Below are 19464 nucleotides of genomic sequence, written 5' to 3' on the forward strand. Positions count from 1 at the left end.
AGTTTAAGTTTAAGTTTAAGTTTAAGTTTAAGTTTAAGTTTAAGTTTAAGTTTAAGTTTAAGTTTAAGTTTAAGTTTAAGTTTAAGTTTAAGTTTAAGTTTAAGTTTAAGTTTAAGTTTAAGTTTAAGTTTAAGTTTAAGTTTAAGTTTAAGTTTAAGTTTAAGTTTAAGTTTAAGTTTAAGTTTAAGTTTAAGTTTAAGTTTAAGTTTAAGTTTAAGTTTAAGTTTAAGTTTAAGTTTAAGTTTAAGTTTAAGTTTAAGTTTAAGTTTAAGTTTAAGTTTAAGTTTAAGTTTAAGTTTAAGTTTAAGTTTAAGTTTAAGTTTAAGTTTAAGTTTAAGTTTAAGTTTAAGTTTAAGTTTAAGTTTAAGTTTAAGTTTAAGTTTAAGTTTAAGTTTAAGTTTAAGTTTAAGTTTAAGTTTAAGTTTAAGTTTAAGTTTAAGTTTAAGTTTAAGTTTAAGTTTAAGTTTAAGTTTAAGTTTAAGTTTAAGTTTAAGTTTAAGTTTAAGTTTAAGTTTAAGTTTAAGTTTAAGTTTAAGTTTAAGTTGCTTGAACGACTAAACTAAAGTTCAAACCACCAAGAACTGATGGTGATTAAATTTGTCCGTTTATTATTCCAACAATAAAACAAAACTGCAAGGACGTCCTATGATTTGTCAAAAAAGAAAGATTTATGAGATTTCATGATTTGTCAAAGAAGGAAGATTTATGAGAAAAAGTCTTTTTCAATAAGGCTGTCATGTATAAATATCATGAAACCACGAAAAGGATCGTACTGTACAAGCATATTCCAGAACTGATCTCAAAAATGAAACAAAAAGTAATTTTTGAAGATATGGATCACGGAAATCACGGCCAAATCTCTTAATATAACCCAGAACTCTATTTGCTCTTATAGCTATGAAGTTAATATGTTCATTGAATGTTAGTTTAGGATCTAAGACAACACCCAAGTCAGAAAATACATATACTCTACTTACAGGACAACAATCAATTTGTGTGATTTGGTTTTCATGTCAAGTGCTTTGATTTTAAAGATTAACCTTTGAAGAAGAATTAAGAATGGTTCCGCTAACTTTAAAAAAGACAAAAACAAAATAAACTAATTAAAGAAATTAAGAGACATCTAACAAGTGTTGAACTTTGAAACAAATTTTGCTTTCGGGAATTCCTGCACCGTTTTGTTTTTATTAATTAAAAAATAAATTCTTAATTCTCATAAAATAAACTAATTTTGATATTCCACAAGAATATGTTTCTCTTAAATAACAATTCAAAATTTTGGAATTTGATTTGCCTTTAAATTCGTTGGCAACCGTGAATGAAGCTAGATATCTTTTTCATATCTTCTTTCCCTTGGTTTTTTCAGAGCTTCAGTCTTCAGACAAGAAAACAAAAAAACAAGCTCAGCTCACGGGTCTTTCTTGAAATACATACATACATACATAAATATTATACATGATTTAAATCTTTTGGCTTTGCTTTTAGTTTTGCGGATATTTGATCAAAGTGTTGTTGTCGTCTAAATATTTTCTACTTCGCCATTCATTCGGCTCACTGTTCAGTCTTTGAGAGTGCGCGAATGATAGAGGACAGTTTACGCTGTGTTTAAAACCTATCTGTATGTTGAGTCGTGCTAAGTCAGTTACGAGATCAAATGTTGAAACTGAGGTGCGATTATTTCAAAATTCCATTGCGATACTTTTGTTCGATTGATTAAGATTCAACCAATGAGTTCATTGAAGATCATTACCTCTTCGATTGTTCATAGTTATAATATCTAAGAAAGGCTTATTTTCCATTATTTGTTTAGGAAGCTTTTATTCACGCATTTCTTAAAACATGTTATTTATCATAAAGTGTTTTTATAAATAGATACACACAAAATTTTACTTTGTTAAAAATCTAAATAAAAGTGCGGAAGTTCGAACTCAGCTCAAAGCCACCTGCGAGATTTTGTATATGTGTAAACTCGTATACGTGCATATAACTGCGAACGTCATTTTTGGTGACAGAACTACGGCTTACGGATTTCACCCAGCAGAAGGCACTTAAAGTACAGGTAAGTGCTTCTCTAAAGTTTCATTAAAAATGTTATTTCCGCCATTGGAAGATATTTTAACAACATGCGTGTCAGCTATTTGATTGTATTTCTTGCTCAGTAAGCCATTTTTTATTTGATTTATTGCTGCACAGTACATACAAACGAAAATTGCTGCTCTTCTTCTACAGGTAATTGTTATTAATAAAAAGAAGTCGAAAAAACAGTCAAAAATTCAATAAATGTATAGTTTTCATTGACGTATCCAGCAACTTAGTGCCCCAGGTGCACGAGCACTTATTTTGTTACGTAGATTTCCACTAGAATCAAGTTCTACAAATTTTTCAAAAAATAATTTATAAATTATAATAAGATGGAAATATACATAATTAATAACTCAAATCTGATGCTTGTCGTGAAAATCCAATTGAATGTTCAAGTTGTATTTTTAGTACATTGAAATTATTTTTAGATACATTTTCTTAACAAAAATCATATTTACAGAAAAAAAAACTTTATTTAGATTATCGATAGTAAAAATGTATCTATGTTTTTATCAATAACGTAACAATAACAGCCAAAACAGAAAATTGATTAAGCTGTCTATCTGATATAGACTAGGGCTCAATATCTGTGTATATCTGTGAAATTGTTTCATATGAAACACTATGGATTGTTTTCATTTGTTTTCCAATGACCAACATTTCTTTCAGTGATTGACTAAAACCCCAATTTTTTTTTGCATGTGAATAAATTGACCTTCAAAATGCATATATTCGGAGGGTTTTTAATTGGATAAAACTGGTAAAAACCTTTTTTTTATGTTTAATAAAACGGGTCTTGATTTTCGAATATATTTTTGTATAATTATTATTTTCAATGTCAAAAAAGTAGTTCAATTTTAACATGATAGACTTAAGGCATATTGAATTTTAATCATTATTATATGAGTCATCCTATTAGGAATAATTGATAGGTTAATTGATAAGGGGCAAAACAATATTGAAAGCTTGACTCAGAAAATGCATTACCAAAGATACGATCTATACGTAAAGTGCTTACTCGAGTCCTAAAGATTTTATTTGCAGTTGCTATAATTGATAATATAACAGTTTTCCGTTCTCTTATAAATAACATATTTATATGTGTAATCATAACCAAATTGGTCAATATATAAACAATATTATCTGATGAAGAAAAGTCTCATTTTAAACTTAAAAACCGGTCAAACTAAATATTGATGTATCATATTTCTTGCATTTACGAAGTGACTTAAAAAATTATAGTTTTAAAAAAATGCTCAAAAGTTTGTAAATTTAAGAAATTATTTTTTTATGAATCGCTACTGATAATAAGATTATGACGAAAACAGCTCTTTAGTAATCCGCTCCTGAATCCACATGTCAACTGATGGGTTTCCGCCATCAATAATTTTCGCTTATTTTAGCATTTATATGTATGAAGTTACCTTACCTACAAGCTACCATGCACACCAAATCTACTGTACATAATATGTACGAGTATGTACATATATGTATGTAGGTAGGTACTGTATGTATCTATACTTATTTTTTGATGAGATGATTGTTTTTTATCTTTTAGTTTTCAAGGACTGATCGCATGGGTTGATCACTTATGTATAGCTTAATTGTTTTTATTTAAGATTGGTTGAAAAGGCGGTGTAATGTAATTACAATTTGGTATTGTGTACATGTTTTCGTTTTTTCCCTTTCGAACTTATGTTAAAGCACTAGTTTTTGTGCTGACTAATAGGTATTTTGTCTGTGTCAGCGAAAGTCATTAAAGCCAAAGAAGGTTATTGAGCGCTCATTGGTTTGATTTAAAGACCTTCTGATGATTATTGTGGTATTTTTAATGAAAAAAAGTTTCACTTTTCCAATAAATTCGCAATTAAAAAAAAATATCTATGTTGTGGTTTGGCATTTACATTTTTTTTTTTTGATTTAATATCCAAAGATTTGTTGCTTAAGAATTATTTTGTGTACATTAAATTCTTAAACTTATGCATACACCTACTTTCTAAAATATTGTGCTAAGCTTTTATTTTTTATTCAAATCAGCTAAAATTGATGAAATAATGTTTAAATGCATTCGAAAAATTTGTATTTGGTTTGAACGTGTTTGTGCGTCTTAAAAAATTAAGAAAAAAAATGTAAAATTAAATTAAAATAAAAGGATTTTCAATCACATATATTACTTTGCTATTGCTCAGACATTTGTAAGAAACTTATTTTGAAATAAGTTTAGTTGTTCTTCGGTTTAGAAAGGACAAACGAAAAAGATATGTACATTTGGTTAAAGTAAAATGGATAAGTAACAAGTGGCTGCAAAAGGAATAGAACTACCTATTAGCCTGTTAAAAAAAGATATAACATCTCGGTCTTTTTTGGCATTCCAATAAATGTCAAGAATGGTTTATTTTGTAATGGGTTGTTTAAAAATTTATATTAATTTTAAAATAATATGAGTTCAAACTATTGAAAAGAATTTAAAAGTAGAACTCAAAGCTTTTTTTATAATTAGCGAATACTAAAAAGGAAGGTTGAATAGGAGGTGTGGGTGTACATTGGTTTAAAATTCTGAAAATTGCAATGACAGGGAAATATAGATCGTGGCAAGGCGTTCCACATTCGCGTAGTACGGCTAAAAAAAGAATCTCTGCACTTCATAGTACGGCCGTGGTTGGGCTCAAGGGTAAACTGATGCGCATTCTTAGAAGCGCGGGTATTACGGTTAAATTCTTAAAGGGGACGAATGCAACTGAATATTTCACTAGAGCATAGTCCGTTAAAATAACGGTAAAAAAGGGTGAGGCAAGAAACCTTTGCGTCGATGTTCGAGTAACGCAAACGAGTTGATGATGTTAATGTCACCAATCATTTTAAAAGCTCTTTTTTGAATATTGTCCAAGAGGCTTAAATAAGTTACTGGAGCACCAGCCCAAAGATGAGAGTTATATTTAAGCCAGATCAGACGGGGAGACAAATTTCTCGCAACATCTCAAAAAACCTAGACATCTTGCGACATTTTTGGCAACATCGCATATGTAATCGCTCCACAAAAGGTGGTTGCTGATGCACATTCCGAGGATGTCAAGATTTTCCGTTTCGTAGATGCAAGTGCCACTCATAGATAGTGGCAAAAAGGGTTTATCTCCTTTAACGATGCAAGACAGTATCTCGTTTTCGAAGCATTAAATTCCACACGATTTTGTATTCCCCATTGTACAATGTGTAGGTCGGAATATTATGAGCTAATCATATTTTGCCGTTGCAGTTCCACATCCGAAGAGGAGGGTTGTGAGTCTGGAAACGAATATGAAAAGCTAAGAGTGCTATCGTCAGCGAAACAATGTATTGGATTAGAAGTAGCAGTGAGGAGATCATTTATAAAAATAAGGAAGACAGTCGGAGACAAAACGGAGCCCTGGGGCTCTCAAGCATTTATTTTATGAGTTTAAGACTTGAATCCGTCCAAAACAACTTGTATTGAACGGTTCCAAAGAAGAAGAGATTCGTTCATACCAAAAGCACGCATAGAGAGCAGGATGCCAGACTTTATCAAATGCCTTTGAAATATCAAGTGCAATAATCTTACTTTCTCCAAAACGATGTAAAGATTTGTTCCACTGTTCGGTGAGATGAACCATGAGATCACCAGTGCTACGAAAGCCGAATTGCCGGTCATTAAGAAGCTTCCGTTCCTCAAGATATTTCTTAAGCTGATAACTAATCAGCGTTTCCATGACCTTAGAAATAAGGGACGTTAGTGCTATCGGCCGGTAATTAGTGGGAGAAGAAGATGCGTCTTTATTTGGATTGGCTGAACAAATGCAGTTTTCCAACTACTTGGAACGAGTCCAGAAGAATAGGATAAAGAAAAAAGTTTACGCAGTGGGTTTTCCAGAGTGGAAACAAGTTGGCTTTATAAATAGAGCTAACTTAAGGAGTGTCATTGACAACAAGCGTAGGAACCGACGAAGAGAAAGAATTCCTCACGTTTTTTATAAATGACCAAAAATTCTTACTGCCTTTGGGACATTGGAGTATTTTTCGCCGTAATTTTTGGTCATGTAAAAATTTGGTCCTTCGAATATAAACGTGGAACTCAAAGTTTATTTAAGTTAATAAATAGCTTTAATTAACTGTTCAATATATTTATAGTTTTAAATGCAGTGCTTCAAAAAAAAAAAATGGACAAATCGGGTTTTAACATATTAAATAGGTGATGGATATTATACAAATTCATTTAGTGTATTATCATAATGAAAGGAACAGAATGGAATTAAAAAAAAAACAAGACATCTGAATTTAAGTATTCCATGACGTATACATTCTCCTTGAACTTTTCAATAATTTTCGCAGTTGTGGAAGTTTTCTCGTGTAATGCTATATTTTTAGTTTCCCTAAGCTATCAACTCTACTATTATATTTGTTTATAAGTGTTGTCAAATCAATATTACACAAAAATTAAGTTTCTTTGAGACACCCTCTTCTAAAGTATTTTAATTATTGTTGACCAAAAAAAAACTGACGTCAAACCTTAAAAAAAAGTCAACTAATTTTTTTAAATTCACAACACGTACAAAAATCAGCTTTACGGTCAGTAACATTCCTAAAGATGTAAGATAAAAACCCATGAATACCAATATTAGTAACCGTGAATCACTTTTAAAGGCTTCTAAATAAAAAGAAGTCAGTGTTTCTTTGATGACCATGATAGAACATAGCTAAAACGCAATGTGACTGAGTTCGAAATTTAGCACACTGATTTACTATTTACATAATGTTTATTATTTTGAAGGAATTAGTGCCATACATTTTTGAACTTAAAATAATGACAAAAGAACCAACAAAAATTATAAAAATAAAACTATATATAAGAAAATTAATATATTCCAAGAATTTTTGTCGCTGGGTGCATGTGCCTTTTTTAAATTATAATTTTTCTTAAAATCTTTTGTTTTTAAAACTTCGATCTGTATGTAATTGGAATACTGAATATTTGAATAATTTAAAAACTGTTCAAACTAAAAATAACTTAACTTAAGTAAAACTTCTATTCACTTTCTAGAAAACAAAAAAAAATGAAAAGTTTGGTTTTAGAGATGTTAAGACAAAACAACTCAAAATATTTTGTTAAAATAAGCATGTTAATAGGATAATTTATTTTTTTAAACCACATCGTAATGTTGTTCTCTCAGAAAATACAAAGGGGATCCAAATTGATGAAATACTTTAACTCAATACCTTTTTGTAGCGAATTGCTGCAACCCTTGGAGTTCTTTAGGTAAGTTAAAATAGAGCACATTACAAGAGAATAACGTACCTTAAGAATTGTAGGGCAATATATCTAATTAAAAACTTATTAATGGCACCTATTTAATAATATAATATTAAACTTAATAATGGCAAATCTTCAGTTATTTGGTATTCATAAAATAGGGTGTAATCTAACCTCAATAGAAATAATTTCCCTTTTAACAAAGAAAAAATATATAAATTGTATAATTTATAAAACAATTTTAAGTAAATGAACATGGTAAAATGTAAATTTCAAAATAATAAAGTACTATTAAAATCATAAAGTAGTGTCATCAAATTGTAATTTCTGTAATTTTAAAAATTAAAACCTACTAGTAAAATATTATGTAGAGTAAACTACACAAAGAAGAGTTTTTTTTAAATATATTCATTTCTATATTTAACTATTCAGAAAGTAGAAAGTGAAAGGAAAAGTAAGAGATAGAATACCTACCTTCATTTCAATATGTTTCAAATAAACATTTTTTTGTTTTGTTTTATTTATTGAATGTAAAAAACTTGTTTGTGAATTTGCAAAAATTACTAATTATAGATGCTTAGTGAAAGTAAGCAACTTACCTGTTTTCTATTTTATAAAAATCTGCATTTACATATCTGAGCACCAAATTATGACATTAGATGTATAGAAGACTAAAAAAACTTTATATTTGCCAAATTTGAGCAATTTATAATACAAATATTCAGGACAAACATAGAACTTATGATACAGGCTAGACCCAGTCTGGCACTGAATTAAGAGTAATTTATTCGTCTAGGTCTTGCCAAGAGATGAGATCAGATTAGATTTTTACTTATCTCGAGCCGGGCTCGATCATAACGTTTTAATTCCAGTATCGATCTCGTATATCTGAGTCTTGGTCTTAGCTATTGTCTCAGTGCTGACTGAATCAAGAACTATATTTGTATCTATGAAGACTATGTATAAACTTCGTTTCTTTTGCAGTTAATATCATTTAAAAGGAACAAAATATTAAATTATAATAGTCCTAGAAACATTGCCAAAAAAAAAAAGATTTTAATTGTTCAAGGAAAGTTCACAGATGGTAATAAGAACAAATATGTTTAGAGCATACAAAACATACAAAGTAGGTACGTTGTACTATGGCCCTGTAATCGATTTTGATATTTTAGGGCTTTAAGGCAGTGCCAATTTTCTTTAATAAAAACCAAATTCCTCTAGCCATCCATATTGCCACTCAGAAGCAAGAACACCCACACAAAATTTTGTATCCATTCACCCCAAAAGTGATGATCAGCATTATCATTTCATTTTCCTAACAAACAGTACCACAGCCAAGTAGTCAGTATAAAATAAAAGAGAATCATTTTAATTTAAATGTCCCAAAAACAGCAAAAGTGACATTTTGCCTAATTGGAAAACATAATGAACGTTTTATATCTATTGACATAAAGGCTTCGAATCTCTTGGAAATTGAAGTAAAAAAAAATCTAAAACGTGTAATTTGTAAGTGCCACACAAAAGTTTCTTCCCAACTTAATTGCTCAATTTGTTTTTATTTATTTCTTAGAGAAATTATTTTCTCTACAATGTTTAAGTTTTGTTGACTCCTTTAAGATCAAAATATTTTCTTTCATCTACGAGTAAACAGGCTGATAGCGATAGTAATAATAGACTCCCGAAAAATGAATTCGAGAAACTACATACGTCAAAAATCAAGATAATTCTTCTTATCAGATCATCTCTCATTTTCTGGGTTTTTGAATTTTTGTAGCGTTCTTTGCAATATTAGAAATCGAGACAACAAAGCTGGCATTGTGAAAGGTATTGATATAAATGCGCAGTCTTATCGTTGCAAAAACTTAAATTTCAAAAATTGTGTGCCATTGTTGTTTGACTTAAAGTTGCATTTTGATTGTAAGCAACTTTAACTGTTGGTTGAAAAACAATCTATTAAAATACCTCAAGTTAATTTAATAGTGCTGATATTATTGACTAATTTTCTGGAAGTGAACACAAACATTTACAGGGCTTTAAAATATTTCGCTTTCAACATTTTAAAAACACTTTCCCATTTGAATTCAGTTAGAAGGTTCCAATATAGGAAAATATATTTTACAGGGATCGCATCCCGTTTCTTTTTATAAAAAACAGTAAGTTGAGAACTATGACCTAGTGACTTACAACTCTCAACCATTTCTGTGTGCGAGTAATGTGCTCAGAAATGGAGGGGACCTACAGTTTATATGCCGAATCTGAACGGCTAATTTGAGAAAGCACTTTTTCATGACAAGAGTTACTCTTGCAGAATTTGTCAATTCCTCGCAAGAGGCAGTAGCCGTGAAAAGACTTTAGTTGGCATAGGCAGGGATCGAATCCAAGACCTCTGGCTTGACAGTATAACGCACTAACCGTCATGCCACGGGTACTACCCGTTTCTTTTTAAAAACCTTTTATATTGAATTATAAGCTTTAGCCTGGTCAAATGCCACCTGTTTAAATATTATATTGTCACGTTCGCTGTATAATTTTAACTTAGAAGTAAGAATATTTAATTGTTCACGATTCACAAAAGTATGTATACCGTTACATGATTTAAATATATTTTATATCATACCCCGGGCGATCAAAAGCGATCTTCATGCCGATTGCTGTATTGGAAAGTTGTGGTTAAAGAGCGATTTGCATTAGCTTTGCTTTTTTTATTATTTTATTTTGTTATTGTCGAGATCGCTTTAACCTGCCCGAAGCCTTACGATAGAAGCAATAGCTCTCTATTTTAAATTAAGAAACTTATTTTTCTTAACTCTACAGAGTTCAAGTCGGGACAACTTCGATTTACTTTAGATGACTAATATCTCAAAATGTTTCACCAGATTTTCTTTGGATTAAGTGTAATGTCATCATCAATAGTGAAACAGCATCATAGTCGACGTATGCAATTCAAAGGTTTAGGTTAAAAATCGTTGCCTTTGGTTAGTTTTGTGTATTGTTTTGTTAATTCAAATGCCTTATAACGTAAAATATTCATAAGTTTTTTGTTTTAAAAACTTTTTTAAACTCAAACAAATTCAAGGTTACAGCGATACGATATACAGTAACTCACATTTTCGATCGAATGTGAGCCACATTCTCTTAAAATGTTTCACAAAAAGTTACTATATGACACTGCAGAAATATTTTACACATGATTTGCTAGAGGTAAACAAGCTTAATGATTTACCAATAAGAATTACAGCTAATCGTAAATACCGTTACCAAATGCAAGGTCATTGAGGAATTGGTACATTCGATCAGTTTTGTGAGTTGTTTATTGCAGTGAAGTTGTACAGAGAAAAACCCTAATTAATAAAAAAAAAATTTGTGAAACTGATACAAAATTAAAGGTAAGTAAGTAAGCTGTAGTATTTTTGTCCCGTGTTCATTTTTCCTTTGGATCTTTTTTGAAATATTTAATTTTTTTTATAAAAAATAAAAAAGGTTAAAAAATGAAAGAAATAAGCCGGTTTTTAAAGGAAAGTATAAAAAAACTATTGGAGGAACATAATACGCATAGAGAAATCTCGAATAAACTAAAATGTTCATTAAGTACTGTCAGCAAGTATAGAAAGATGCTGAATATAACAACAAAAAGTCGACCGTCAGGAAGAAAACCCAAATTGAATCCTGTTACAAAACGGAACATCGTTAGATCTGTCAACACTGGAACATTTGACAATGCTGTACAAATAAAACGGAACTTATCAGCTACTCAGGGAGTTGATGTCAGCCCAGAAACGGTCAGAAGAGTCCTAAGACAAGCCGGAATGAAAGGACGAGCAAAAATATGAAAACCCTTACTGACGAATCGCCACCGAAAGCTGCGTTTGCAGTTCGCAAAAAAATATAGAAACTACACCATAACGGACTGGGAAAATGTCGTGTGGTCCGACGAAACTAAAATCAATCGTCTGGGTTCCGATGGCAGAGAATGGGTTTGGAAAAAGCCCAAAGAGCCTCTATCCAAACGTTTGGTAAAAGAAACGGTGAAATTTGGGGGCGGTAACATTATGATATGGGGATGTATGCATTCTTCCGGGGTTGGGGTGTGCTCTAAGGTAGATGGTCGTATGACAGCACAATCCTGCATTCAAATATTGAATGATAGCCTTGTCTCATCGGTCAGAAAATGGGGTAAGGGGCTTTCGGACATTGTCTTTCAACAAGACAATGATCCGAAACATACTGCAAGAATCACTCGCGATTGGCTTCAAACTCAAGGAGTCAATGTTTTAGACTGGCCACCCCAGTCCCCGGATCTGAACCCCATTGAACATCTTTGGGGGATCCTTAAACGCAGGATTTCATCTTGGGATCATTGCGCTAGATCTAAGGATGAAGTATGGCAAAGAGTGGAAACTGAGTGGAAAAATATTAGCATAGAAGAATGCCAAAAACTAATTCACAGTATGCCAAACCGGATGAAAGCTGTTTTAGCTGCAAAAAGAGGGCATACAAAATATTGAATTGCATTAGATTTTCAATATAGTATAAACTCACAAAACTGATCGAATTCCAATTTCTTCATTTTGTTTAATTTTTTTTATTTTAAATGTTTTATTTACATCAAAACCCATTTCATGTTATTTCTTAAGTTTTGAACTAATAAAATATTGTTTTTTTTTAAAGTATGCAAACATAGTATTAATCTTAATATGACAAAAATCGAAATAGTGAAACTCATTCGATCGAATATGTGAGTTACTGTAAATTCAAATTTGCAAGGTCCATTTCGCTAAATTTCACATAATATTTGTTCATAAGCATCACTGTCACTTAAAGGTTCGTAATAAATACTTACATAAATTATTGCGTTACTCAAGAAATGACATAATCCAAAATGGGTCTTTCTTTAAAGAAAAATACCTGATACCAAGTTTTATTTAAAAACGAGTTTTTTATTAAGAGTCAGATAATAATATTCACAACGTACGATACGTAGTTTTTATATATTAATCAATTTATCTAATGTTACTATAGTTTGTGTTTTAATATAATACTGTTATGATACAGATAGGGTAGTTTCATTCAGAAACAACATTGTGTACTAATTATAAATCTAATTTATTTTATAATATTCTTAAGTATCTCGAAGTTAATAAGTGCAATATGATTTTGAGGAGCCTAATGATTCACAATCAAATTCATATACTATGCAAAAGTTTTCTAATAAAAATGCAAATTAAGATATATGCTTTTGATATATGTACTTATGCATCGCTTTAACAAATAAACCATTAAATAAATAGTTTAATTATAGTTTTAAGTTTATCAATGCATGTTAAATGGCCGAGATAAGAAAATTGTAAACTTTAATTGTGGACATCAAAGTAATGTGGGCCAGTGCGGCGTTATTCTGTTATCGAAATATCATTTGCTATCGCAATTGCGATGAAAGAAATTTAGTTTTTGGATATAAATTCTTTCAAACTTAATGAAGGCATCATTTATATCGAATCCGGTTTTCTCTATGGTGACATTGGGACTTAAGACTTCTATAAAAATCAAAACAAACAAAAATAATTAATTTTGGATAGGTAAACATATATACACATCTTTGAACAGTATTTTATACAATCTTTAACACGTTCGACGCAATTTATTAAAATAAAATTATGGAAATTGTGTATTAATTATGCAAGAGCTCAAATATCGTTAAACTAGTTCATAATTTGTATAATAATTGCTTACTGTACATAATTGTGATCAAATTTGAAAATCAAATGTTATCATGCGAACATGGTCTCAAATTATTTTAGAGTAGTTAACTAAAAGTCAAGGAAAGCATTCTTCTTCTTCATTCCCTTGTTCCCATTTTTAACCTTAAATCAATTAAATTGGTTGAAGTTCACTAAATACGAATGCAAATGCAAAATGACAATGTTTCATTTAAACAAAACTGTTTACCTTAGTAAAATTAATAGTATTGAATATTTTATAAGACACGTGTTAAAAGTGTGTTAAGAGTTCATTGAATTTCATAATTTTTCGCACACTCTTTCATATTAATGCGCACAATTTTGTAATAAGTATTAAAATTAATATTGACTTTAGAATATATGTATTTCTAAAAATATACTTCTTTTATTTTGTATGCCTATTGCACCAAATCAATCTATCAGTCTTCCAATGTTCGATAGTTTATTAGCATAATAATTTGTGATACACCTAATTATTGTTATGCAAGTTTCCGCATTTTATTTAGAGCTTCACTTGAGTCGTGGGATGAATAAATCACATAAATACATTATACTATGCATATATGTACATTGCAATAAAACAATAAATAAATCAAACAAAACTGAATTCTTAAGTTGCTATTGAAGCAGTCAATATATTCTTTCTGCAAAACAGAGCTCAAATTCTAATTAAACCTACAAAATTTGAAAACATACAAGAACATAAAGTTCTTTTAATAGGCCCGATTTCTTCAAGTAAAATATATGTGTTTTTTATACTGTAATACTTAAAGAAACTGAAAAAATAAAATGCAATGCATTGCCCCTTTTCTGTATTTAAAGATTTTAAATTGTTAATTCGAAATGAATTTTTCTCCAAAGGTTCAAACGCAAAATTATTGAAATTGGTTCATTAGTTCTTGGTAAAACTAAAAAACAAAATAACGGCCCGGATAACATCTCCCTAATTGTTCTGGAGAGGTGTTCTTTATCGCAAAACCACTGCGTAAACTTTTCCATCTCTTCTACTCTACAGGTCTCTTTGCGAGCGGATGGAAAATAGCATTTGTCCAGCCTGGCCCTAAAAAAAAGCGAATCCTCCTCTCCCTCTAACTATCGTCAAATACCACTCACTCTTTCCAAGGTCATGAAAACGCTGATTAATTATCAGCTCAAGAAATATCTCGAAGGACGGAAGCTTCTTAATGACCGACAGTATGACTTTCGTAACACTAGGTCCCCTTGTGATCTCATGGTTTATCGTTTTGGAGAAAGTAAGATTATTACACTTGATATTTCTAAAGCATTTGATAGAGTTTGGCACCAAGCTCTCTTATCGAAGTTGCGTGCTTTTGGTATTGATGAATACCTTCTTCGTTGGATTAGAAATTATCTTTCGGACCGGTCAATACAAGTTGTATTGTAAATGCTGGTGTCCCCCAGGGCTCAGTTTTGTCTCCGACTCTCTTCCTTATATTCATAAATGATCTTATTTCTGCCACTTCTATCCCCTTGAAATGTTTCGCCGACGACAGTACCCTCAACTTCTCATACTCGTTTCTAGATTCACATCCTTGTCCTTCGGATGTGGAACTTAAATGGCAGCCTATAAGCTCTTGACAGCATTATACAATGGGGTATCAAAAACAGTGTAGAATTTAATGCTTCAAAACTCAATACTGTCTCCTGCCGTTAAAGCTTAACACACTTCCGAAGCCATTATCTATGAGTGGCTCTTGCATCCCAGAAACTAATCAACTGTCAGTACTTGGTATGTGTACCACAGATCACCTTTTATGGAATGATCATATATTTGATATTGCCAAAAATTCTGCCTGTTGATATTGCCAAAAATTCTGCCTGTTGCTTGTTGTACTCCTTCTGATCTGGCTGTAATTTACACAGCTTTCATCCTTCCAAAGCTTGAATATAAACTGCATATCTGGGCAGGTGCCCCTAAAACAACTTTAAATCTCTTGAATAGAATACAAAAAAGGGTTTTTAAATGATAGGCAATAGAACTATAATCGAAACATTTACATCGCTAGAACACCGCCGCAATGTTTCATGCCTTTCATTGTTTTATAAATATTTTATAAACAATGTTCTGTCGAATTAGCCAGTTGCATTCCACCCCTTAAACTATTCAGCCGTAATACTCGCACTTCCAGGAATGCTCATCAGTTTACCTTTGAGCTCAATTTCGGCCGTACAGTCAAGTATATAGATTCTTTCTTAAATCGCACATCGAGAATGTGGAAAATGTGGAATGCTTTAGCTAACTCTGTTTTTCCCTCCCATTTTGAAGTTCTGAACTTTAACCAACCAACCAATGTGCAGCGGTATCTCCTTTTAAATCGTTCCCTATTTTCCTAATGCTCGCACGGTGCTTTATATAAACATATAAAGGGTACTAATAACCCCTTGAGTATCTGTAAACCATAAAAAAAAAACCAAACAAAAAAAAAACAGTTCTATGGGGGGGGGGGCGTACCCTTCTGGGGTTTTAGATTAAACGAAACCGAAAATTATAATTTTTGATTTTAAGCCAACAATTTTGTATGGGGATTACTGTTATTTTTAGTCTTAACAAATTTCAAAAAAGGCCTAACGCAAATCGGCTCAAATCCTGAAGTGGCAAATTTGAAGTCAATTGACCCAATGCAATGGTCTGGGTTGTAAGAGGAAGAACAGACAGACAGACGGAGGATCTCGGGGGACCCACTAATTTCGACGTCTCTACCATCGTAACGTCATGTTTGAATACAATCTCGAGCTCGAAATAATTAACGAATGCATTATATGTAGTGCCTTATGTCATAAGTACAAATATTTATCACCTAGAAAATTTAACAAATCTAAAATGACGTTGACTCCGAAATGATTTTATGCGACGTTTTTGACATCTGTTAAAATTTTGAGAAAAATCCAAGACGGTTTTATTTTCAAAGAATAAAAACCTAAAAATTCACTGCTAAAAGTTGGTAATTTGAATATCTTTTCCAAAATTAAGGATATTACCTTAAAATACACTTTTCCTTATACAGAATATTATTTTTAAAATGTTTTAATTTTTTTTTGAGAAAAACCAATTGTCAGTTTTTTCTTATAAACAAATAAGAATCTACAAAAAAACTACGCAAACTTGGAAGACTGATTTCGGATTCGAATTTTTCGAAAATAGATGACGCTATAGACTTCAAAATTATATCATTGCATTTTGGTGTTAACGTAAGATAATGTTCTTAGTAAAATCCAACCGGTTAAGAAATAAAAACTTTTAAAAAACGCTGATAAAAATGTTGGATTTCGACTCAAAAGGTAGGAAACACAAACAGATATTGAAATCAAGCTTATTTTGTCATGTGGAAAATATTGTTGTAACTTTTTTTTACAAAACACGAAAATCTACAAAAAACTGATAAGATATAGTTTTTGACTCAAGTATTATGAGAACTCAAGTATTTATGTCTCACAAAATAATGTTAGTATTATTTTATTTAAGCTTTAGAAAATTCGACAGACTTTCACCAATGGGAAGTTATCAGTGTGGGTCGCATCCCAGCATCTTTTTTTTTCTTATACGAATAGCGTCAAATAACGAATCTTATGTTTTGGTTTATCAAGATCTGCTTGACCTAAGAAAATCATATTCCTTTTGTAAATATTCTTAGGAAACTAGGTTTTGTGATCAATTTAACAAAGTGTAAGATTTTTCAAGATTTGTGTCATTCGAGTTTGTTGTCGTATACGATATCATATATATTTTAAATTAATGTATACACCCAACCAATTTAATCTCAATCGTTTTTCTAAATTCCAGACTTACAATTTCTCAGTTAAATAAAAAACAAAAAAGCTATGGCAGTGATAACAAGAAGTGAAAATATAGAAAAGCCCCTTCCAGAAGGTATAGAAAAAGTCGATAAACATAAAAGCGTTCCAGTTTCTGTGGGTGAATTCTTTGCATACAAAAATGTTTTTATAACTGGTGGAACTGGATTTTTGGGAACTGTTCTGATAGAAGCTTTACTCGACACACATCCAGATATTGGTATTATCTACGTATTAGTTCGAGGTAAACGTAAAGTTGATCCAAATGAAAGAATAACACGACTTCTCCAGAAACCAGTAAATAAAAAAATGCGTGTATTTTTATCATTGATTAATTTAATTTTTATTTTTTTAGATTTTCCAAAAATACAATGAAACCGTTCTCCAAAAAGTGGTGCCTGTTGTTGGTGAGCTCAGCGAACCAAATTTTGGATTCAAAAATGATCTTCTGGAGGAACTTGCAGATAAAGTTAATATCATCTACCATAGTGCTGCGACCATAAAATTTAGTTCACCACTTCGAACAGCAATTCGAACAAACCTTACTGGAACGATGAGAACGATTGAGTTTGCAAAGAAACTTAAGAATCTTTCTGCTTACATTTACTGTTCCACGGCCTTTTGCAATAGCAATAACCGTGGTCTTATCATGGAAGACGTCTACAAATCTCAATACGATCCTTACGAAATGATGAAAATGGCAGAGGATGAAACTTCTTGGGTAGATTTTACAGATGCAAAGTGCAAGGAAATCATACGTGACCATCCTAACACCTACACGTTCACAAAAAATCTAGCAGAAAATCTCATGATTTCCGAAATGTCGGGATTGCCTGCAGCCATTGTTCGACCTTCTATTGGTGAGTACCTTAACTATTAAATGCTTAATCAAATATAAAAAGTATTCGTTTTGTTTAGTTTATGGAACTTGGGAGCATCCAATAGAAGGGTGGGTAGGAAACGCGAACAGTGGTCATTTGGGCTTTCTGGCAGGCTTCATCAAGGGTGTCTTCAGAACGATGTGTGGAAAAGCATCTTCTGTAATCGATATAATTCCATGTGACTATGTTATTAATGCTTCCCTTGTGATGGGTTGGTATGTAGGCACACGAAAACTCGACGTTCCAGAAGTTATACATTGCACATCAGGTGAAGTAAATCCATTGACGCTGGGAGAACTTTCAGATATTATGAACGCAAGTGTTAAGCGACACCCACCTGATAATTTCGTCTGGAAACCGAAGACAAAACTTAGAAATGGTTGGAGATACAATCTCTTTTTCTATTTATTCCACATGTTGCCTGCCATGATATTTCATATTCCGGAAAAAATTTTACCTATTGGGATGCCACAACATACGTAAGTAGTTTGGAAAAGAAGTTTTATGCGTTCAAAAATTCATTTGTTTGCCTTTATTTTTCAGAGCTTTAGAGTATATGCGAGTTTTCAATAAGGGAGCAAAAGCATTTGATTACTTCCTTGATAGAGATTTTCGTTATTCACTGAAAAACGCTTTGCAAATAATGTCAGTGTTGAATGAAAAAGATAAGAAACGATATAATTTTGACTCAACACTTTGCGATTGGTCTGCATTTATAGATCGCTGCTTGATAGGAGTGAGAAGATTTTATTTCAGAGAGTCTGCTGTAACGACATCGTGGCATCGAAGATATTGGACGATGTGAGTGTCTTTACAGAATTTAAAATATTCAGTTTGCAATGCAAATTGTAGGTCTTGTGAATTCGGATGTGAAATGTTATGCTATGCAATAATTTGAGATTTCTACCTTTTTTGTACCAATAATTGTTTAAAATAATATTTAATTTTCGTAAACTTCGGCACTGATTTTAGTATGAAATATTGTATCTATTCGATGAATAAGATAATCTTCAAAATATATTTTTGCTTGAATATATAGACTTTTGGAACTAGAAAACAATATGTACTTAGGATAAAGTTTGCTCTATTAATTTATTGGTTAGACGATTTATATTCTGAAATTGCGAACATAATCTGAACAATTCACAAGTTCTATAATTTTGAGATATTATAATATTTTAACTATTAATTTAAAATTTGTGTATTGAAATATAATCTCTTAAAATTATTATTTTGATTCATCTAGATTCGAAGTTCTCTACTATGTGGGATATGCTCTTATTTTTGCCGCCATATTTGGTATTTTGAAAACTTTAGTTGGTTTTTACGCTGGACTTCCAATAGCTGTATTAGTGTGGGCGTTCTTGTTTTGGTTATGATGAGATGAGATAAGAAAAAAAAATAATTTAATAAGTTATGGTAGCTTAAGAAAACAATGTATCGCTTTTCGTAGGTATAAAAATAAAACAAAATAAATATATAAATGCTTTTACTCTTGTTCATATTGCACAGGGCAGAAATTGTTTTTGTTTTTTAAAGCTATAACAAAAACATTAAAAAAGTGACAGATATCAATATTTGTTTTAAATTTGTGCTTAAATTGAATGTGCACTTTTAAGTACAAACATTTCGTTTACCAGAAGAATTGCCCAGTTTTGAGTTAATTATTCTGCTAGTAAGCATTAAATGA

The 19464-nt window shown here is 31.1% G+C and overlaps 1 protein-coding gene across 1 annotated transcript; it reads left to right on the forward strand.

Annotated features, from left to right (window-relative positions):
• The first annotated feature begins 1551 nt into the window (after positions 1–1551).
• Positions 1552–19264, forward strand: LOC129951455 (putative fatty acyl-CoA reductase CG8303). The gene is made up of 6 exons (XM_056063599.1): positions 1552–2059; positions 16883–17190; positions 17249–17753; positions 17812–18253; positions 18318–18575; positions 19021–19264. Exons 2-6 carry the CDS (start codon positions 16921–16923, stop codon positions 19151–19153), a joined length of 1608 nt encoding a protein of 535 aa, XP_055919574.1. The 5' UTR covers positions 1552–2059; positions 16883–16920; the 3' UTR covers positions 19154–19264.
• Positions 19265–19464: the final 200 nt, after the last annotated feature.

This window comes from Eupeodes corollae, chromosome 3 (assembly GCF_945859685.1).
Source record: "Eupeodes corollae chromosome 3, idEupCoro1.1, whole genome shotgun sequence".
NCBI classification, from domain to species: domain Eukaryota; kingdom Metazoa; phylum Arthropoda; class Insecta; order Diptera; family Syrphidae; genus Eupeodes; species Eupeodes corollae.

Coding starts and splice junctions, on each gene's coding strand:
- LOC129951455 (XM_056063599.1), top strand. CDS start 16,921: ATGGCAGTGATAACAAGAAGTGAAAATATAGAAAAGCCCCTTCCAGAA. Junction 17,754..17,811: donor CATTGTTCGACCTTCTATTG/GTGAGTACCTTA, acceptor CGTTTTGTTTAG/TTTATGGAACTTGGGAGCAT. Junction 18,254..18,317: donor ATTGGGATGCCACAACATAC/GTAAGTAGTTTG, acceptor TTTATTTTTCAG/AGCTTTAGAGTATATGCGAG.